This window comes from Sarcophilus harrisii, chromosome 3 (genome assembly GCF_902635505.1).
Source record: "Sarcophilus harrisii chromosome 3, mSarHar1.11, whole genome shotgun sequence".
In the NCBI taxonomy this organism is placed as follows: Eukaryota; Metazoa; Chordata; class Mammalia; order Dasyuromorphia; family Dasyuridae; genus Sarcophilus; species Sarcophilus harrisii.
In genome coordinates this window covers 429,101,051-429,124,953 of record NC_045428.1, presented here as the reverse complement: position 1 = coordinate 429,124,953, position 23,903 = coordinate 429,101,051, and the positions used below count along the sequence as shown (strand labels likewise).

General features: G+C 31.5%; 1 protein-coding gene across 6 annotated transcripts in view; it reads left to right on the top strand.

Annotated features, from left to right (window-relative positions):
* Positions 1–23,903, top strand: part of NBEA (neurobeachin) — a 727,838-nt gene that overhangs the window by 164,986 nt on the left and 538,949 nt on the right. For all 6 annotated transcript variants that reach the window (XM_031960710.1, XM_031960705.1, XM_031960707.1 and 3 more), the window contains 6 exons: positions 157–309; positions 4,466–4,634; positions 9,328–9,407; positions 10,017–10,079; positions 10,170–10,267; positions 13,337–13,429. In XM_031960710.1, the coding sequence (XP_031816570.1) occupies positions 157–309; positions 4,466–4,634; positions 9,328–9,407; positions 10,017–10,079; positions 10,170–10,267; positions 13,337–13,429 (656 nt within the window). The remainder of the gene's footprint in view (positions 1–156; positions 310–4,465; positions 4,635–9,327; positions 9,408–10,016; positions 10,080–10,169; positions 10,268–13,336; positions 13,430–23,903) is intronic.

Genomic DNA, 23,903 nt, shown 5'->3' with positions numbered 1-23,903 from the left:
ATCTTAGAACAGAGCCTAAAGAGATTATGGAGGGGAAAAAACCAACTCAACTATATTAATATGTGATAAAACCTTATTCTTTTTACAATAGTAGACATTTTCTTGTATGATAATCTGAAAAGTCATTTAATTCTAATAAAAATTTTATTTTTTTAGTCATCCAGGGTTCATATAACCAGAGCAGTTCTGGAACAGTTTTTATCTTTTGCAAAGTATCTCGATGGTTTATCTCATGGAGCACCATTACTGAAGCAGCTTTGTGATCACATACTTTTCAACCCAGCTATCTGGATTCATACCCCTGCAAAGGTATTTGATTCATATTATTCATTTTCCATTTGTTTTAATATTTCCATATAATATTTAATTAATTAATAATTCAATTCATTATTATTAATTAAATTATTTAAATAATTAATCCATTTAATATTTAATTAAAATATTCAAATAAAAAAGTAATAATATTTTAATGTTAAATAATTTATGTTAAATAATTTTATTTTGAAGTAATTTTTAGCTTTTAGTATAGAAGGCTTTTGTTTTTCTCTGGGCCTGTGATTTCCTCCATGTTTTTAGAATTACTGGATGTGGAATGTAACTTTATTCTTGTAATTAGCAACTTCTCTTTAATCTAAATTTTAGAGTGTTGCCTAGAAGCACCAAGAGATCAAGTGTTCTCATCCTTATGAGAATAGCCAAGATGTATGAGAGGCAGGGTTGGACCTAGCTATTGCAGATAACATGACAAATCTTTTACCCACTATGCCATATTTTCTATCAGAAAGAAAGATCCTGAAGGGCTTTTTGGTTGTGTTTTTTGGTTTTTTTTTCCCAATATAGTTCCATTTCCTGATAGAAAGGAGGTTTTTTCTTTGTTTATTTGTTTTTAATTTTGTACCACTTTGGACTAAGAGGAAATGTGTTTAATGTATTAAGTTTTCATTAGGTAGTATAAAGAACATTCAACTTAAAATCAGGAGATGTGGATTTTAATCACAGTTCTTCTGTTGCCAGCTAAAAAATCTGCTCTTAACCATGGACAAATTCTTTATTCTCTTTTAACTTTAATTTCCATATTTGTAAAATGGGGATATATTTATAGGAACTTTCATGAAAATCAAGGAATTTTATGGAATATAGATCTGGCCTCAGATTCAGGAAAATCTGAGTTTAAATACTTTCTTAAGCACATTAAAACAAAACAAAACACAATAAAAAATCCAACCACTGAAGCATCTATAGCAACATTGTAAGGAATGTGAGGAAGATAAAGAGGACATGGTGGCAGCAATGGTAGTAGTTGTAGTAGAGTTCTTTGGAAGAAATGGAGTAGTATGTAAAGCTACTTTGTGATCACAGTAGGATTTTCATACAATTTAACGACTTAATGAGCATTATCCATTTTGTGATACAGCTTAAAAATTCACAGTGATATTTTACAATGCCTTAAAATTTCTGGGATCAAAAACATTTAAAAATGAAACCAAAATTCATAACATAATTCTATGTTTATGAGTGAGTGAATTTATAAATATATAATTAATTTTTCTATTTTAAAAATATTTTGCCTATATGCTTTTAATTGATACAGCTCCTGGAGCTATAAAAAAAAAAGGTACAATTCCTGTCTTTAAGGAATTGAAGCCTTTAAACTCTGTTTTATAGGTAGGAATTATTGTTATCACTCATGTATAATGGAAATTAGGTATATTCTTTGCCCTCTGAAGTCACAACTAGAAATAATTGGTATAAGTTTTTAAGAGGCAAAAGTTACCTGGTATCAGGAAAACTTTCCTTACATTGACTCCAAAGTCAGTTGGAGTACTTTGATTGGAAATGAGTTTTCCATTTCTTTCAAAATTTTCACACTTATCATTCTTTAAAATTCTTAAAGGGCTGTCCTCATAATAGTTCTTTGAGGTGACAGGCCTTCACCATCTGTCTTACAAGTGAAGCACTGAGATCCAAGGATACAGTGACTTGTTATATGCAAAGCAGTAATGTGAGAATTGAAATTAAGCTTGCTGCTAGTGCTCTGTGTTCTACTACATGTTGAATAACTTTTATGCTCAAAACTGTGTGCTTTTATAAGGAAAAGGTATATTTAGACATTGTCAGAACATATTGATTTAAATTAAAAGTGCTTGCTCCCTAATCTTGCTCCCTAATTGAAAAATTATTCTATGCTATTGTCATACACATTTCATCATTTTTATTATTATAAATCATGTCATATAATTAATTTTGCTTTTTTTTTTTACTGAAATGTTTCAATAAACACATTTATTTTTAAGTATAAATGTCTATCTGAACATTACTTGTTTTATAATATCTTAAATTAAGGGGTAGGTTTAGGTTGTCTCTAAGGATTCCTTTCAATTCTGGATCCCATTTGATTCTGTCTTCTCTGTCAGATTGTCCCCTTTATCACCCCTATTCCCTCACTTATCTTCAATCTCTCCCAGCTTCTCTGTTGCCTACAAAAATGCTCAGGTTTCTCTCATCCTCAAGAAACCATTACTTAATCTTTTTATACCTGATAGATACTATCCCATGTCTCTCATCCATTTTCTTTCTTTCTTTTTTTTTTTTTTTTAAAAATGTTTTTTCATTCCTTTTTTCCTCTTTTTCAAAACAATTGAAGTTGTGACTTGCCCAGGGTCACACAGGTAGGAAGTATTAATGTGTCTGGGACCATATTTGAACTCGGTTCCTCCTGATTTCATGGCCAATGTTCTATTATATTGTACCATCTAGCTTCCTCTCATCAATTTTCTTATTAAAGTTATCTGAGAAAGATTTCTTCATTACATCCCTCCACTTTCTTGCCTCTCGCTCTCTTCTTCACTCTCGCCAGACATCCTCATTATTCAACTGAAACTGATCTCTCCCAAGAACTTTTAAATTATGATCTGTTAAATTGCTAAAGCTAATGGCCTTTTTTTCAGATCTCATTCTTTTTGACTCTGAAGCTTTTGGCATGTCATTCGCCTTCTTCTTGATGCTCTCTTTTCTTTAGGTTTTTGTGACACTTCTCTTTTCTGGTTTTCCTTCTACCTATCTGAACACTTCTCAATTTCTTTTGCAGCCTCTTCATGCCTCCTAAAATGGGTGTCTCCCCCCCCCCTTTTTTTTAAAGTGGACTGAGGCATTTTCTCTTCTCCTTCTATACTGTTTATTTTGTTGATTTCATTAGGTCTCATGGATTAAATATCATGTTTCCTGATGATCCTCACATTTACCAATATAGCTCTAACCTTTCTGCTGATTTCCAGATTTGTATATATAGTTGCTTGTTGGACCTCTTGAATTGGATGTGCTTAATTAACATGTTAAAACTCAACATGTTGAAAATTGAACTAATCTTTCTCCCATAAATACTCCTGGTTTCCTAACATATTTCGTGTGTGTGTGTGTGTGTGTGTGTGTGTGTGTATCTAGCATTTAGCACAGGCCCTGGCATATAGTAGATATTTAATAAATATATACAACTGACTGGTTCAATGAACTTATTTTAAAAACTAAAACATGTACTCCCTCTTTTAAACATATCACAAATTATTATCATTAAAATTAAGGAAAATAGAGAACTTTATCCAAGAAGCAAAATTCAGCAAATATATGCAAAAGAATAGTTTTCAACAAATGTGTAGAAAATAAAAATTGAATTATTGATTGATTCACTCTTTAGCAAGATATAGTTTGGAAAATAATATAGCCTTTTGGTGAGAAAGTGGATTTAGACATTCTCTGCATACTACATAAACTCCTAGTCTTCAAGAAGCAAACAAAACAGACAGTCTCAGAAGAAATGTGTTAGTAGTTGTTTAACTTTATTTAAATTTATCTTCGTTAATGAAGAAATGCAATTTTAAAAATGTGTGGTATTATTTTATCTTCCACTTGGCAAAATAAAGTTAAAGGAACTAAACTTAATATTTTTAAGTTTGATAGAAACACATATATTATCATGGCTGTTGAACTGAAAAAATAGTAGAATCCTTTGTAAAGTAATCTAGTAGTAAATAGTAAAAATTACAAAAACAGTCATACTTTTTAAATTAGTAATTCTTTGGTTGGAAATAGACCCAAGATAGTAGTTGTGGGGAGGGTCTTTTCAAAGATTGTTCTAGTTGTTATTTATTATTGTAAGAAAACTGTAAAAAATAAAAATGTCCAACCATGAGAGAATGTTTTAATGAATTATAGTAGATCAATTTAATGGAAATGACTCAGTTATTTTAGGAGAACCAAAGCAAAGTACAGAGACGTTGTAGAAGGAAATTGAGTGGGAAATAAATACCCAAATATTTTGAGGGATAGTTGAATATTGTGTTCAAATATATTTAAATTTTAATATTTAACTGAAAAATAAACATTTATAATTAATAACTATTAATTCTTGTCCTTTCAGTTCCCCTAATTCCTAGGCATTCATTCATTTATATTATGTTTTATTTTTTAGGTTCAACTTTCTTTGTATACTTATTTATCTGCTGAATTCATTGGAACTGCTACCATCTACACTACCATACGCAGAGTTGGAACAGTATTACAACTAATGCACACATTGAAATATTACTATTGGGTTATTAATCCTGCTGATAGCAGTGGCATTACTCCTAAAGGATTAGGTAAGTACAAGATTGCAACATTAATGTGTTACTTATATGTGTTTATTTTTAAATGTTATCTATTTTTATAAGTTAATACTGCCTTGGAAATACACAGGATAAGATGAATGCTTTGTTGAATGAAGGAATGGCATATGGAGAATTGTGTCAGTAAAGAAGTCAAATTTTTTGTTACACTGTTAGGATGCTTCATAGAGGAACTTAGGTGCTATAGTGGATGGAGCAGAGGACTTGGAAATAGAAGACCTGAGTTAAAAAATAAAACTTTGGACTCTTAATATCTCTATGTGACTCTGAACAAGTTAGTTAAATTTTGTTTGCCTTTGTCTATAAAATCAGGACAATTATAGCACCTACGTCTCAGGATTGTTGTATTGATAGAATGAAATGATATTTGTAGATATCTTTGCAAACCTTAAAATGCTATATAAATGTGATTTGTCCACCACCTCCCACAATTTATGTAGAAAGAAAATAATTATAGTTTTTTAAAGCAGGCAGTTCAATGAATTATTCTTCTAAGAATATTTTAATGCTTTGGTTTTCAAGCATTTAGAGATTTAGCTTTTTTCTCCCTATAATTCTTGTCTATTACAATATTCTCTTGTAATCATTCTAAAAGGTTAACTTTTAGGATCTCACTGAATGGTACATTTCAGTGTGTCTTACAGTTTTTCTTCTATAGAAGCTACTATAGATTTCACCAGCCATTCTCTCTTCTGTTGCTTTTGATTAGAGGCATTGTTGAGCAGAGGCATGTTTAGAGTGTTGGACTTGGAATCTATAATAAATCAATCAATAAACAACAGATACTTTACAGGAACTGGTCTAATCTTTGGCCTTTAAAATATAAAACAATGAGATAGTCTTTCTTCTTAAGAACCTTTCTTTCTATGGGAAGAGATACCATGTAGAAATACAAGGTACGAAACAAATAGAGATTAGTACAAAGTTGTTAGGGAGAAAGAACACTAGCAACTGGGGATAAACATAATAGCTTTGGGTAGAAGGTGTTTGAGTTGCATCTTGAAATAGGAGAGGAGAGGGACATTTGATTATTTTTTCAACATTTCACTAATAATCTCACCATTTTTTCCCTTCCCAGTCAATTTTGTTATTATTTCTAAAAACTATACAAAAATAATTCTTGAGAATTTTTCATCAAAATTAAAGGGAATTAAATTTGTTTTTATACCAAAAGTTTTCTAAGAAATTTTGGTATATAACTTTAGATGTCAAAATTTCTGTTGAAAATCTCACAGACATCAACATTTTCTTAGTAAATCTCAATTCTCTTTACATAGAGTGTCAGGATTCTGATTATAAAGAATTAATAAAATTGTCTTCTTTTCTGAACCCCAGCTTTTTAAACTATGGTTTGTGATCCCAAATGAAGTCTCATAAGTAAATGGGAGGATTGTGAAATTATGATTTATTATCAGTAAAAGTTTGATTAGCATACCTATTTAATATGCTTATATATAAAAGGTCATATAAAAATTTCTTGAGTAAAAAGGATTATGAGTAGAAAAAGTTTAAGAATCCATGTTCTAAGCAAGCACTAATCAATTAGCTCTTTTGGTGGTATATTCTCTGAAAAAATAGAGAATAGTTTTACATCAAATTTGCCTGTTGCTACTGATGGTAGATGCCTGAAGTAGTAGTAGTTGATATAAGGAAAGGTGAGGCATATGATAGAAAATGTCTTTTATTTTTTCCTCAGAATTTACTCACTAAAATATTAATTTTTAGAAAATTAAATATAAAACATATTAATATGCATATTTGCTTTAGTACATATCATAGACAATGTTAAATTTTATGCTAATGCTTACTTTGCTAAAAACAGAAGTCTTAATTATTTGAAAATTTAAATATTTTAGCAATTTTATTTTTATTCTGGGAAGAAGGGAAAAAAGCAATGTTTCCTAAGGAAAAATAATTTTTCTTGAAGGCAAAGGTGATATATAACTCTTCTCTATTTGATAAATGTTTATTAAGTATCTTTTCTATGCTGTGTACTGAGCTAGGCTTTGATAGAAATAAAGATAAATATAATATTTTCCTACTCCCACCCCTTTCTGTCTCTCTCTGTCTCTGTTTCTCTGTCTTTGTCTCTGTCTCTCTTGCTCCTTGTGACAAATCTAGTAAGGGACATTTTAAACTGTGAGAACAAGACGCTCTTGTATTATGGGGTAGATGGGAGTTGTTATTATTGTTTATTCTTCCATGACATCAGAGAGCTATGACATGCATGTGAATTGGATTTAAGTCAAGGAGAACTATGCAAGGTCATCTGCCTCACTTTTTCCTCCAGAGTTATCTGGGTCCAGTGGCAAGACATAGATCAGGATGATGGGAGATGGTCCTGGATGAAATGGGAGACCTTGGCCTTTTAATCTAAGGTCTTCAGCTGGTCTCACTTTGACTCAGGCTGCACCCATTCAGTGATTAAGGGTAGGTAGCAATTGAGGCAAAGAATCTTCTCTTTCACTTAATCAGAAAAAAAAAAAAATCTAAATAAATGAATGAATCTAGGAGGGGAAGAGGTGTAGTGTAAGACAATATGGTAGTGTATCTGGGAAACTGAATGTTTAGTAGCATATAAAAATCGATTTTATATATGCCACAGAATTGGAAAAGGGAAAATGTCCTTTTAAAAAAATGGTATAGGGGTATATGTAGTTTGTAAACTCTAGACCATTGTGCTTGTCTTTAATTCCTATCAGAAATTTTTTTTTTAAGCATTTTTGGAGGAAAGTAATTACAGAGAGCTTAGTGTGACTTTGTCTTTCTCACATGACACTACATTGGACATTTTCATTGGTTATTCCCCATATAAGAAATGTTCTGCCTTTCATCTTCACCTCCTAGCTTCCTTGTTTTCATTTAAATCTCAGTTTCATCTTTTGAAAGAAGTGTCAGTTCTCCTTAATCTTAGTTAAGCTCTGAGATTATCACTAAAATTTTAAAACTGTACAAAGAATTTTGGAATACCTTATATTTTGTTAGCATATAGTTGTTTGTGTTATTATTTTCTCCAATTAGAATGTGAGCTACTTGAGAGAAGGAACTGTTTTTTGCCTTTCTTGTTGTCCCTGGGATTATAGCATAGTATCTGGGGCGCATAGTAGGTATTTAATTTTTATTTTGCTGACTATATTAGCATATTATTATTATATTTAATTCTGGGTTGTTTATGTTTTCAGTGACATAACAAATTGCAGCATGTCTAAAGGAGATAAAGCAGGATTATGAGTTTTAGGTAACATTCCTTTCAGGAATTAGTTGAAAAAGATGAAAATATATAGTCACAGGAAGATAGTTGATAGCCTTTCATCTTTCCTCTGGAATAGTGGAAACATGCTTTTGGACTGGGCCAGTGTTTGAAATTTCTGTTGCTTGACTATGCATATTAGCTTTCCTTTTAAGGAAGGGAAGAGAAAATTTGTTCTTTAAAAAAAATTTTTTTTAAAGATATCCTTTTAGGTTTTTAAAGAGCTATAATCTTCACAAAGGAATTTTTCAATGCCATAGCACGGTTCTTAGAATAAATAGAAATTTGAGAGTTTGATTCAGTCTTTGTTAAGATTAGGGACAAAACTCAACACTTTCTCAAGAGTTAGAATTGTCTAGAAATGGAAAGAGCTGATTTAGTAGATTATCTCCCAATCATTGGAAGCCTTTATGTGGACTCAGGGTGAAGCTTGCATATTTTAAAAGGAAATTCTATTTGAGTAAAAGTTTGACTAATAATTTCTAACTTCCCTTGTTTTTCTGGGAATTTTGAAGTAAGACTTTAGTTGAATTTGTTCCGTTGATAACTGAAATTGATTTTCCTTTTTACTTTTTTTTGCCTTTGTTCATTTATTTCCAACCCTGAATCCAGCCTTATTTTAGAATTTACCATTATTTGGAGTAAATGTCTTCTGAGACTTGTTCCAACTATGTTTCTGCGATTCTAAGATTCTTTTTCATAACAGCTGTTGATTTCAACTGTCTTATAACATTTCTAATGAGCAGAAGATTGTAGATTTAGAGCTAGAATGAATTCTATTGGTAAGGTTTAGAAGTTTCTATATATATATATAAAGCATAATTTCCTGGGGGGGTCAACAAGTTCAAAACTATTTTCCTAAACATAATAAGATATGCGACCCATGAAATTGATTTTTCAATTAGAATTTATTTCCTTTGTTCTCTCAACTTTCATCCATGCATACATAGTTTGAGGAGTGCTGGCTATTAATAATTTCAAATTGATAAGTGATGAAAAGTTAAAAAGTTGGTTTCAATGATGTGATTATAACAATATAGAAAGCAGCACTTTCTAAACTGAATTGGTCTTGAACTATTTTGTGAATTGAAATACAATGATTGTAACTCCTAAATCATGTTCTTCCAGATTGTATATCTATCTCACAGGCTAAAGCATGTTTGGGGGCATCCTTAAAGCAAGGTTAGAGAAAATTTAAATCCATTTTTAATTGCTATACTCATTGTTGCATTTTGAATTTTGGAAAGGAAAATAACACCACAATTGAAATTTTCTCAAGAAAGCCTTTACTCATATGATCTACTGCACTTTATAGAAGTACTGACGTATGATTTCTGAAATACAGAAAAATCTGATAGTTTTTAGAATAATTGCATAAAAATAATTTAAAGCAGCATTGTTTCTGTTTTATTCCAGATGGGCCACGACCCTCACAAAAAGAAATTATATCATTACGAGCATTTATGCTGCTTTTTTTGAAACAACTTATATTAAAGGTAATTCATTGGAGTTTTTTTTTTTTTTTTTTTGCTTTTTTATTTTTGAAAGAAATTGTATCCTTTAAGTCTTAATGCCTAAGAGAACTACAATTACAAATCTCTGTCATAATGACAAGAAATAACCTAGCAGAAATTTTTTAGTTTTATCAAAATAACATAGTCTATTGGGTTTTGTTACATTTATCATATTTTATTTAAGAAAATAATTGTCCTAGGGAGAAAATATGTTGAATAGGAAAGAAAGTTATGTATGTGAGCCCTGCATTTTAACATATACACTATAGAGTGGAGAAAATTCATTGACATATAATAAATAGAAAGATGGAATTTGATTGTAATCATAAATTATCTGAAAGATATATTTAATAATATTTGTCATCCGCTTTTTAGTGATGTTTATTTTCCATTCAAATGTAATAGTGTGGTTACTGGTTTACTTAAATTTAGTTATATTTAAGGTTTATAACTTTGAAACTTTTTATTCTGTGAAATACAAAAGTTTTAATCTCTGACACAATTTCCATTTATCTCTAATTTATTTTATTTTAAAAAGTAGTCCTTCTATAGTTTTCTTTACTAATATGTAAACATTTTGGATTTTATTAGGATCGAGGGGTCAAGGAAGATGAACTTCAGAGTATATTAAATTATTTATTAACAATGCATGAGGTAAGTTTTATGGATATAAGAATCATTCTTTATTTCATTTATGGGACGATTAAATTTAACATATGAAATATTGTTGATCTTTTCTTGTAGGATGAAAACATACACGATGTTTTGCAGTTATTAGTGGCTTTGATGTCAGAACATCCAGCCTCAATGATACCCGCCTTTGATCAAAGAAATGGGATACGGTAAAATAATGATATTGTTAGGCATTAACATTGAGTATTTGCAAAAAATAAAAGTATTTATTAAATTTGATATGTTTAGGAAGAACTAATTCAGGAAAAAAGGATTTAAAGATGAAATAATGTGAATAAAGGTACTGTAATGTCAATTTCTTGAGGAAATATAATGGTAAAATCAAGCCTTTCAGTGATATTCAGTATTGGAAAGACCACATTTTAGAGAATTTATGATTTTATTTAACACAAAATTTCAGTTTCATGATTTAAATTATCCACCTCCTTTGTTTATTTCTTTGTAATAACTGTCCCCCATGCCTAGAATGATCTGCTTCTTCACCTGTGCCTTAGTTTTCCTATTTACTTCAAGGCTCGTCAAAAACACTTGTTAATAAATATGTTAATTAGACCAGATATTCTGGAAATATACTGGGAATTATGCCCCCAAAGTACTAGATTGTGAATAAATACCATTTGATCAAGCAATGCCATTGCTAGCTCTGTGCCCTAAATAAGAAAAAAAGGACCTATTTGTACAAGAACATTTATTCCAGCTTTTTTTTGTAGTGGCAAAGAACTGGAAACTAATAAGTTGCCCATCATTTGGGGAATGACTAAACAAATTGTGATATATCCATGTAATAGAATACTATTGTGACAGAATACATAATGAAATGGAGGGAGAATTTCAGAAGAAACCTGGGAATACTTATATGAATTGATTTATATGAAATAATCAGAAGCAGGGAAACAGTTTAAATAATAACAAGAACTATAAACAACTTTAAAAGATTTAAAAACTGAAGAATATATTATTTGAAAACTGATGATGATGTATACTATCTGCCTCCTTTAAGTAAGTTGATGACTTCAAGATGCAGAAAAAAACATACAATTTTGAAGATGAGCAATCAAGGAATTTATTTTGCTTGACTATTAAAGAAACAAAAAAATTAAAGCTTCTCAAAAAAATTAAGTTTGAGTTCAAATACTTCCTTCTATAGGAGGTCTTTTATAGTCACTCTAGCTGCTATAATCTTCTCTGATAAAGTAACCTTCCATCTACTCTGTGTATTTACCATATCATTTTCTATATCTCAGCTTGCAGGCCAGGGTTGTTTTGGACTTCATTTATAGCCTCAGCAATCATCATTACCTGTACTTATCGCATGCTAGACAATTTTTTAGAATTTCTTTTCAAATATTTTCATTTGAAAATTTACATGTTAATATTTTTAACATTTGTTTTTTGAAATTTTGAGTTCTAATTTATTTTCCCTCCCTCCTTACCCTCTCCTTTCATTGAGAAGGCAAGTAAGTAATGTCATATAGATTATACATGGCCGAAACATGTTTCCTAATGACTAATAGTCATGTTATGAAAAAAAAAAGCACCCCCCCCAAAAAAAAAAGTTTAAAAAAGTATCTTTTAATCTGCATTCAGATTCTATTAATTCTTTCTTTGAAGGTAGGTAGCATTCTTTTTTATTTTTGTCTTGAGTTCTTTGGAATTTTCTGAGATCACTTCATTGTTGAGAATAGCTCCATACTAAGCACTTAGTAAATAAATGCTTGTTGATTGTTCAGATATATGCTGAATCCTAGTGACCTTTTGGATTTCTTCCAACTTTGAGATGATGCAATTCACACCAAGATGGAATTTTGAAAAATTAGGGAATAAGTAAAGTATATATGAAAACTTCTATTTGGACTAAATTGAGTGAAGCATTTTTTTCATAACCTACTTTTTACAGAATATTGTGCTAGCATTAGAGGAGGTAAAATATTTAGATAAAACAGTGTCTCTGTCATCAAGGATCTTAGTCTCTTAACAGAGAGGCAACTCATATGACAAGTATAAGTTATATATGTATAATATGTAATATATATGGTAGAAATATGATATATAAAAATATACACAAAAATAATATATTGTGAAGCATGTTGAAAGGTGGAAGAAGGACCTTTATAGTTCAAATTTGCTACAAACAAATAAGCTTTTTTCCTTAAAATTTGTACTTCTATCTAATAAGCTCAGATTTTTTTTCTTATCATTCACAAACCTGTCAGTTGCAAAATCTTGTTGGTCTTATGTTTACAGTGTCTCACTTCTGTCCTTTCCTTTTATCTAGATTTTTGTTATAACTTGATAACTGCCCTTCCTAATTTCAAGGAATTTTGCTTTCTCTCATAATTGGGGTATATAAGGAGAATATTAAAACATGGAAGAAGTAGTGAAGAGAATGAACATAAGATATACTTTATTCTTATCTTAACTAAACAAAGGAATAATGAATACACATATTTTGGCGTAGGAATACAGAAACAGGAAAAGGAAAATAATAAAGATGGCGGTGGGTGACTGGTAGGTTAGAAATTATGGTAATACTGAGCAGGAAATAGTCATAAGCAAAAAAAAAAAAAAAATCCATCTTGTTCCCAGAGGAAGAATAATACTAGATGGGAAATAGTCTTAAGCAGAACAAAATTCCTTATCTCAAAAATGGAATTAAAAGGAAGAAAAAATAGAATTGTGTCTTTCAATTGAAATGTGAATGAACAAAAGTTGTTTATGAATGTAATAAAATTATTTTTCCACTTTAAGAAATAATGAAAGAGATGGATTCAGAGAGTCCTAATGAATTATACTGAAGTATATTGAAGTATACATATTTTTTGAACCTTCTGTTTTTAATTTTAGGTGGAGTAGCTGGGAGAGAATTGTTGACAAATTTTATTTTTCCATAATACACAGAAAAGAAGTTCAGAAGTCAACACGGACAGTAGGATAGTTTGGAAAGTAATGTGTGGACTTTTATATAATTAAGAAAAACAAGTGACATGAAATTGAGATTCCTAGTTTCATTTAGAAATTCAATTGGTGTTTATATTAATTTAAAATGAAAAATGTTAAATACAAACAATGCAAATATCCATTATCATAATTTCTATAATTATAGAAATTTTGAGTGACTTCATGTTTTCTGTTATTTTCTTAAGGAGCAGTTTCAAGGAAATATTTATTTTTGTTGTTAATCCAATAATTAACGATATGAACATTTTATGTTTTCTTAGAGTGATCTACAAATTATTGGCTTCCAAAAGTGAAAGTATTTGGGTTCAGGCTCTGAAGGTTTTGGGATACTTTCTCAAGCACTTGGGTCACAAGTAAGTTAATTATTTTTAAAACAAATTATAGGAATATCAAGTGGGAATAGTTCTTTTCCTTTTATAATGCTAAAATCAATTTATAAAATGCATTCAACTAGTACAACAAAAGGAACATGGTAATAATATTGTGTGAAGTGAAAGTAATTGTAATGATTTTAAAATTAATGTAGACCAATTAAGCTTCTAATTTAAGGGTCATTGGTGTTTAAAATGATTTTTAAAGATCTCATTGTTTATTTTTGATTATAAAACATTTACAATTCTATTGAAATATCTTTTGTCATACTTCATTAATTGAATTTCTCCTCCTCCCCAACTCTCTGTGACATTTGACCCGTTTAATAACCCCTTCTAATACCTTTAAATCTTCACTATCTGGACATTCTACTCCCTTCCCTGTATATCCTCCTCCTAATATTTTCTTGGCCATTCCTTTATCACTTTTGCTTTTCTTCTCTCTGTGGCTTATTCTCCCAAGATTCTATTCTTAAACTTCTCCTCTTCCCTCTCCATATTCTCTTCTGTTGTAGTCTCATCTGTTACTATGACTTTGATAATTACCTTTATCAAGATGATTGTCACTTCTGTACTTTTTCCCCTCAACTTTTTTCTAGTACTTTATTATATTTACCATTTGGTTGTTGAATACATCTACTTAATAATTAGTTGATGCTTCAAATTTAATATATAAAAAATTATAATTTTTTCCTTAAACTGTCACTTTTACCTATAAGCTCAGGTTTTGTCTTATTGTTCATAATCTATTAGTTGCCCTATGTCTATAGTGTCTTACTTCTGCCCTTTCTTTTTGTCTAGATTTTAGTTTTAACTTGATAACTGCTCCTCCTAATTATAAGCCAGACATTTTTTTGTCTTTTCCTTTAAAACATTGTCCAAGTAGTTTTCCTAATGACTAACTCTGTCATGTTATTCTTCTACTTTAAAGCCTTCATTGGATCCTATTAAATCCTAAATTATTGAGTTTCATTTATCTGGCTCCAGTCAACCACTCAAACTTATTTTATTCCACTCTTTACTCCACTCTCCATTCCAAAATTTGTTCTAAACTTTCTGTCTTCAAAATCCTGTGTCACTTTCTCAACCCCCTTTCAGCAAAAAAAAAAAAACATCTTTTCTGTAATTGAGAGAAATAATCTCTTACTCCTTTTTCCCTCATTTTGCTTTTCAAAACACTTATGTGTCCTTATGAAATATCAGTAGATATGATTATAATAATTGCATGAGCAGTTGCAAGGCAGTATCTCCATAGTGCATTGTTTACCAGGATAATGGCTGCAGGCAGGGGCTTGAAAGGCTATCCATAAAGAGGGGTTTATCAGCCATGTTAGAAGCTGCAGTTAAGAAGCAGAGCAGTTTGGTCATTGAGCAGAGCAGGAGATTTCCCAATTTTAGCTATGTGAACAAGGCAGATGAGTAGATAGAAGTGTCATGAGCAGTGAATTGAGTGGACAAGTATCAGATATTCATTTTGTTAGACCAAATCAAGTAGATTATTCATACTTGTGACTCATGCACTGTTAGTAAAGCCCAGTGCCAAATGGCAAAAGATTGCCAAGAGAAGGCCTCTCTGATGGCAAAACAAAATAGCCAAATGGGTTACTGGCCTGGAATTGTGACCCTTTATGAAAGGTGCCCTTAACAGAAGTCAGAGCTTTTGATCACGGAACTTCTTTTCCAATGGTTGACAAGGGAGATTTCTTAGGACTTCAAAATACACTGGAAGTTCTTAGAATGCTGCTGGGTGTGCCCTTCAGGAGACCAGTAAAGCACATCTTCTGGGTTTCCTTGAAGATACTAACATAGATGTTGTCTGTGCCAAGAGACTCATGATCAAGTTCAAAGACATTGAGTTAGCTCACAGGATATAGAAAGAGAATTTAAGTGAAGGCAATTTTATAGTTTTGTTTTTGTAGCAAATTCTGTAAAATAATTTGGTTTTAATTTGTGATCTTTTTTTTTTAAAGAAATTGTTTAATATATGATAGTTTTATTTAAGTCATCCCATCTTTCACTAAGGATAAGTGGAAAACATGCTTATTCACAGACTTCAGTTACATGAGTGAGCATTATTGCTCATGACTGACAAGTTGCTAATATGAGAAGGAATGGAGGATGTTTTTTTTTTTTTTCTCATGATGCATGTTTCTATATGTTGATTTGGTGGGTATGACTTTAGAGTCATAAAATGCTAGAATTTTAAAATAAATCTATATAGATTCCTTTTACAATCTATTGAATATGAAGATAAGAAAAATCTTGCCGTTAAGTCCTTGGTATTATTAAAATGGTTCCACATCATAAACTAATATGATTTTTTTTATCATTAAAGAAAAGTCATTGCTATTTACTTTGTCACTGCATAGTAAGAACCATGGGATGTTTCCACATGATTTGTATCTGAAAATTTTCATTGGGTCATCTCTCTTATTACAGTGAGTTCTTTGAGAGGAAGGATTTTTTTGTTTGTTTTGTTTCTATGTCCAATATTGTGCACATAATAAGTGAATTCTTTCTTTATTTGTTTATTCATTCCGATATCTATCTATCACACTCCATCCCCACCCCCCATTCTTTCACTATAGCCCTGGCCCTCATCATCTGTCATATTCAAATGATTACGGCATTTTCTTTATTGTTTTGAATGTCTAGAATCCACTCTCTCCACTCTGTGGAGACCAACCATTTCTTAAAAATCTAATTCTTTGAAGCTACTAGGATTAGTCCTAATTAATACAAAGCTAGAAAAAAAGAATAAATTTGAGAAAGATATAGCATACAGTTAAAAATGATTTTATAGGAAATAGAAAAAGAGGGAGGAATAAAAAGATTTCTTCGCGTCCTAGAGGACTCCATCAATATTTGATGTTGGTTGAGAGATTAACTAAAATAATTGCACAAAATCAGTCAGGTGGTGTTGCTCACAAATTTTCATCATAAAGGTAAGGAATGTGTTGTGAGTAAGTGGAAACCACAAACTTTGCCACTTTATCGTACCTTTTATCCTAGCTCAAATCTATTTGTAGCTAAGCCAAAGAGAATCTTAGGTCAGTGAAGGAATAGCTACCATAGTTTAGATTGTTATCTTATTAAAAGAAGACTTTGATTTAGAAGGCAGAAATTGGAGAAAGGAAAGGGTTACTCTCGACCGGATATTCTCTCTAATTTTTGTTGGCTTCATGGGATGGTTGAGACTAAAGAAGGGTCTTCTTTATCAGAGAGAGGTTCTGAACATCATAATCTGGGAGATAGAAACTGAAAGCTTGTCTGAGCCAACAGATAATAGCAGGAATGTAACAGCATCTGCTAAGTGAAAAATTGGGGAAAATATTTTCTAATTCTGTCTTCTTTTTACTTAGGAAGATAACTTTTTGAACTCATATAAAACATTTTTCCTAATTAAGTATAATTGAATTATATTTGACCTAATATTCTACACCTGTCAAGATTTTTTTTTAATCTTGCCTCTGGCATTCAATGTTTTAAATTACCCTGCTACCATTCTTTTTACACTACAACAGACCCATTTTTCTGTGTTCAGAAGTATAAAACATATTATTCCTATTTTCCTAAAAGTCTTTTAAGTGCTACACCTATTTTTTCTTCTTCTTTTTTTTTTTTTTTTTTTTTTTTTAAACTGAGGCAATTGGAGTTAAGTGATTTGCCCAGGATCACAAAGCTAGGAAGTTTTAAGTGTCTGAGGCCAGATTTGAACTCAGGTTCTCCTGACTTCAGGGCTAGTGTTCTACCCACTATGCCACCTAGTTGCCCTTAAACCTGCTTCTTAATCTAAGATTTCTCAACCAGAGATCTATGAATTTTTTTAAATATAATTTTATTTTATTCTTTTTCAAAATCTTACAATTTTTAAAAATAGTATTCTTAGATGGAATTCTGATGGCTTCAGGAGACATCCAGAAGGATCCATATCATAAAAAAGGTCATAAACTCTTACCTTATCGTTTCCCTTTGTGTACAGTAGCTCTTTTATCCTAAAAGTCTATTTACCATAGTTGTGCTAAGTAGTTATGAAAATTTTATACATTATTTCACTTCTTAGCCTCTTTTCCTATGTACGAAGTGTAAATCTCCCAAGACTGTTCCAAAGATTCTCCTTTTTCTACATTTTTTTTCTCATTTTCTACCATGGATTCAGGAATCATTTCTATATTGATAGAAAGATTGTGGGTGTGTGTGTTTTGTCCTTTTCTTACTTGCATTTTAGTCTTGAATTACTATCTACTTACTATACACTTTAAGTTTGTTATAGAGAGGGTTTTAAAAGTCAACATGGTAAAAATGAAACTCATTTTCCTCAATCGCAAATTTATAAAGTTTTGTAAACTTTTCACCTTTGGACTTCCATGAACCCCCGCCTTTTTGGGGGATGGGTGAGGGAGGAGGGCCTTCTGTTATTTTATGGACTATGTTTACTGCCTTGGAATAATCCTTGATTTTTTTCCTCATCTTCAACTTCCATATGCAATAAATTTTCAAATCTCATTGATTCTACTTCCAGAAAATTTCTTGCATTGTTTCATTTTTATCTACATTTTAAATAGTATTTTACTTTTGTCCTCAGGTATATGTTAAGAAAATTTTTAGATTTTTTTTTTTTTTTTTTTGCACTTAGACAATTGGAATCAAGTGACTTGCCCAGGGTCACACAACTAGGCAATGTTAAGTATCTGAGGTCACATTTGAATTCAGGTCCTCCTGACTTCAGGGCTGGTGCTCTATACACTGATTCAATTAGCGCCCCTCGATTTCATTTTTACAAGATTTTAAGTTCCAAAACTTTTCTCCTTTCTTTTCTCCTTCTTTCTTCAGAAGATGGTCAGAAACTTGATCTAGTTTATACATATGCATTTAAAACATTTCCACAGTAGTCACTTTTTTGAAAAAAGAAATAGATTTTTAAAATGAGAAAATAATAAAGTAGTGGAGGAAAATTACTTGGGGCCTAGTTCCAAATTGTTCTTGAGAATTATTGGATCTGTTCACAACTCTCTCAATATTGCATTCCATGTTCTTCATTTTTCTTTTTTTGTCATATTAGCCAATCTAAAGGTTTGAGGTGGCATTGCAGAGTTGTTTTAATTTGCATTTCTCTAATCAAAAGTGATTTGCAGTACTTTTTTATATGTCTAAGAATAGGTTTGATTTCTTCAACTGAAAACTGCCTGTTTATATCCTTTGAATTTATCCATTGGGGACTGTCTTGCATTATAAATTTGGTTCTCTCTCTTCATATTTGAGAAAGGAGGCCTTTTTCAGAAATATTTGATGTGCTGATTATTTCCCAGATTTCTGTTTTCCTTCTAATAGTGGTTGCATAGGTTTTGTTTATATAAGAGCTTTTAAAATTAACATATTCAGAATTATCTATTTTGTATTTCATAATTCTCTCTCTTGTTTGATCATGAATTCTTTCCCACCCCATAGATCTGACAGGAAGACTATTCCTTGTCCTTCTGATTTGCTTTTGATGTCATCTTTTGTGTCTAAGTTACATGTCCATTTTTAATGTTTTTATTTTTCAAAATAAATTCAAAGACAGTTTCAACATTCAGCCTTGCAAAACTTTGATTCCAAATTTTTCTTGCTCCCTTCGTATACCACCTCCCTTCCCTATATAGCAAGTAATCAAATATAGGTTAAACATGTGCAATTCTTCTAAACATATTTCCACATTTATCATGCTGCACGAGAAAAATCAGATCCAAAAGGCAAAAATATATTAGAACTAAGGAAAAAAACAAACAAGCAACATGAACCTATTTTGACCTTATGATATATGGTGAGAGATGTTGGTCTATATCCAGTTTGTGTCTTCTTGTTTTCCAGTTTTTCCAGCAGTTTTTGCCAGATGGTGTGTTTTTATCCTGAAGGCTGGGATCTTTGGATTTATCAAACACTAGGTTACTGTGGTTATTGACTGCCTAAACTATTACATTGATCTATCACTCCATATCTTAGTATTAGATAATTTTAGTGATTACTGCTTTATAAATAGTTTGAATTCTGGTATTGCTAGATCACCTTTCTTTGTATTTTTTCCCATTAATTCCCTTGTTATTCCTAACCTTTTGTACTTCCAGATGAATTTTACTGTTATTTTTTTCTAGCTCAGATAATCTGTAGTTTGATTTATATGCCAGTGAATAAGTAAAATACTTTAGATAGAATTGTCTTTTTTATTATGTTGTCTCAACCTCCCCATGATCAACTTGATAATTTTCCAATTATTCAGATCTCACTTTATTTGTGTGAAAAGTGTTTCATAATTGTGTTTCTGTTTTGGCAAGTAGACTCCCAAGTACTTTATATTGTTTACAGTTATTTTAAGTGGAATTCTTTTTCTGTCATGTGTTGCTGGGCTTTGTTGCTCATATAAAGAAATATTCGTGATTTATGTGGATTTATCTTATTGCAGTTTTACTAAGCTTTTAATTATTTCAAGTAATTTTTTGGTTTAAGCTCTAAGTAGTATACTGTCATATCCTCTGCAAAGAATGATAGTTTTGTTTCTTTATTGGCTATTCTAATTCCTTTTATTTATTTTTCTTCTCTAATTGTTATAACTAAGATTTCAAGTATTTTATTGAATAATAGAGGCCATAATGGGCATCCTTGTTTCACCTCTGATCTTATTGGAAAAGCTTATAGCATATTCCCATTACAGATAATACTTATTGATGGTTTTAGATAGCTACTACTTGTCATTTTAAGGAATATTCTCTTGATTGCTTTGATTGCTAGTGTTATTGATTTTGCTTGGATTTTCAGATTTATTAACATATATTTGGGCAAAATATTTCCTAATGATTTGATTTTTTTCCTTCAATGATAGTAATTTTACCTTTTCATTTTGGATATTGGATTTTTCATTTCTTTGATACTATGAAAAAAAAGATTCAACAGCTTGGAAAACTCTTGTACTTTCTTTTCCTTTTGGCCATTTCTATTCTTTAAGGAGCTATTTATTTCATTGCTTTTTTGTAACTTCTTTTACATTAGGCTACTTCTACTTTTTGAGCATTTTTACAGGCTGAATTTTTTTCCCCCCTTATAATCCTTGCCTCACTCTCATTTCTTTTCCCAATTTTTCTTGTACATCTCATATTCTTTTTAAGCTCCTTCATGAGTTCTTTGAGCTTGAAACTAGTTCCCATTTTTCTTTAGGGTTTTTTCCCATAGATATTTTGACATTGCTGTCCTTTTCTGAATTTGTCTTGGTCTTCCCTGTCACCATAGTAACTTTCCATAATCAAGATTTTTTTTTTTTTTTCTGTTTTTTTGCTCAACCTTTCCCTCCCCCATCCCCACACTGGTTTGTTATTTTTGCCTTTTTCTATTCTTTTAAATTTGAACCCTGCTTTCATGGTAGGGGTACTGTTTTAGCCTTCTTGTGCTAGTGGTTGTTGGCCTAATGTTACACTGTTGTTGCCCATAGCCTCACTTAGGATGCTTGTTTTGATGGCAGGTGGGGTGGGCTATATGGTGATTGGCGTTACTGGAGACTTGAAAGGGTCTGGCAGTTTACCTGATGTTAAATTGGCATCCTGGTGGTGTCTAGTGTGTGCTGAGGCTTGGTGGGGTGTTTCTGCGTTTGCAGGGACTATTATGAAGCACGTGGAGGTCTGGTTCCTGGAGGTTGCTTATTTTAGGAGATTTGCTACAGCATGTGAAAATGTGGTCCCTGGAAGATGCCTGTTTGCTTACCATTACACTGAACATGTGGTGGTTCCCTTAGTTGGAGCTGATTAGCTCCCTTAATTCTACTAAGGTATGGGGGCAGGGAGTCCTTAGTGTTGGTATTTGCCTGCTCTACCACACCAGGGCTCAAAATCTCCTGCTGCTTCCTGTCATTAACTGTGTCCCTCTCTTTACCCAAGTATGCTGAACCCCTCTTGCCAATCTTCCACTTTTCATGGGCCAAAAGATTGTTTCACCCTTATCTCCTGTTCCAGGACCTATCTTAGGGTACTATGTCATGATTGCCTAAAGGTAAACATGGGTTAATTGCAGCTTACTTGTCTGTCTTGGCTTCCGAAAGTGTCTGGCATTGTCTTTCTGCTGTTAACATCCTTTACCCTAGTTCACCCCTTCTTCCGCTCTCATCTGGATCATTATAGTGGCATTTTAATTGGACTGCCTTTCTCTAGTATTTATTCTCCAATCCTTCCATCCTATAGACTTGCAAATTGATTTTCCTGAAATATCTGACTGTGTCATAACTAATTGAAAAATTTTCAGTGGCTTCCTTTTTTTTTTTTCTTTTGACTCTAGGATTTGCTACCTCCTCCTGGCTTTTCTAGTTTTACTTGATTTTTTTCCCTGTTCACCCATTCTTTTTTAAAGTAAAAACCATCTTCTTAGCTGTTTCTGTCTGACATTATATCTACTTGTAGTATTAACAAATGGTTATTTCTGTTTGGGTCCCCTCTCTCCTCACATATACATTCTAGATTTAGATTTTTTTCTGCACATAGTTCAGGTGACATCTCTATGTGAGGCCCTTTCTTATTCCATCCCCCAAACCCAATTATTAGTACTTTTCTTCTTGAAATTACATTGTATAAACTTTGGGTTTACTTCTGAAGATAATGCATTACTCTAGAAGTATATAAGCTTTTGGTGGCAAGTATGGTTTCATTTCTTGCTTTTGAATTTCCAGAATCTAACACAATGCTTTGCCTACAGTAAGTACTTAGTAATTATTTGTTTAATTAAATAGTATTGTATATATAAGAAGGGGTTTCTTTCTTTGTCCTAGGGGAAAATATTTTTTTAAATACTCTGAGATTAGTCATGATTATTGGAAATGCCTCCTATTTAAATTTAATCATTTAGGATGACTTAGCATTTACATGATAGAGGCAAAAACAGTTTACTTAAAAATCAAGCATTGTGATTTCAAGAAATTTTCTTAAGAATTCCCAGTACTTATTATGTACTTTGTGATACCACCTCATCTATACAGAAATTTGCTGTGGTGGAATCTTGTGAATTCATCTTTGTCCCTACCAACATAGGGAAACAAGTCAGTCAATTTGTCAATAATCATTTTATATGCTTACTGTATCTAGGCATGGTACTGAATGCAGGAGATAGAAAAAAGAAAAAAAAAATGTGTCCTATAAAAAGTCCATGTTTTGATAGAGCAAGAAGCCACTTATAAATTTCCGTGGCATCAGTCTTAAGAATCTGAAAACCATTGCTAGACAATATCAGAACTCCAATCAATTTCCTAGTGGAATAGCCTATGCCCAGAATATGAAAAAGTATGGACAATTTTGAGTAATGTAGCTAGATAACAGTGTGGGCAGTAAAAGCCATCTGAGTTGAATCAGTATTGATATGTCAATATACAATATTAAGTAGAAAGTCACAATCTCAAACCCACTAAATCCATGTTACTTTCATAACTTATGTCAACAAGATTCTCTATTTAGGGTCCATACGAGAATTGTGTCCTGTTTTAGTATGCCCCTTATCAAATTAATTGATGTTAAGATTAATTACAATTTCTGAAAAATCTAACAGAATAAAGGCTAATTCATTTTATAAAAAAGTTTGGGTTTGAGCTTTTTTTTTTTTTTTTAAATTGAGCTTAACAGCAATTAAATGATTGTTTTCTCTGTTTTCTGTCTATGTAATACCATGTACTAAAGTAACAATTTAGAAAAATATTGTATTTTAGTTATTTCACAGTTGGGAAAATGTGAGTATTGTTTCTTTGTATCTCTTATAGCACTTTGTAGAATATTTGCATATATTAAAAACTCAACTCTTTAAAATGCATGCCATCCAGCTGCATTACTCTCACCATCTCAGGTATGTATAGGTAATTACTCACCAAAATAAAGTTTGTACAAAGATCTCAAAACTAAGAGTAAAAGATGGATTTGTTTCTATCGCTAGAAACTTCATTTATATTCAGTGCATTACTTTTATTTCTATTAGATTGGAGGGATTCTCTCTGTAGAATCAGATTTTGTAACTGGTTAAGAGAGAGTTTGATTAACCTTTGCTGCTACTTTGGACTTTTATGTAGGCACTCAGGATTACCTTTAAATTGGCTAAGCTATCTCCTTTCTTTCATGTAAATTTATTGTCACTATAACTATGCAGAAATTTTTGCCTCTGCCATAGCATTAGAAAGTGGGACACCTTCCAATAATTCTGCCCCATGCTCCCCTTAATTTTCAATGGGAAGGAGTTTTCTGAACTATTTTGGGGGAAAGAGATCTGCCAACTGAATGGGGGGACTTGAGTTGTTTTCCCAGTATGCACAGAACCCACTGAGTGACCCAGGAACCTTGAAGCCCCAAGTGACTCCTTTCACAGAGTGGAACCTGAGGAAGGAAGGACCTGAGAGAGTCATTTGAAACTATATGTACAAGCAGTTCATCATTATAAGATAAATCTTCCTGGAACTGACAACCAA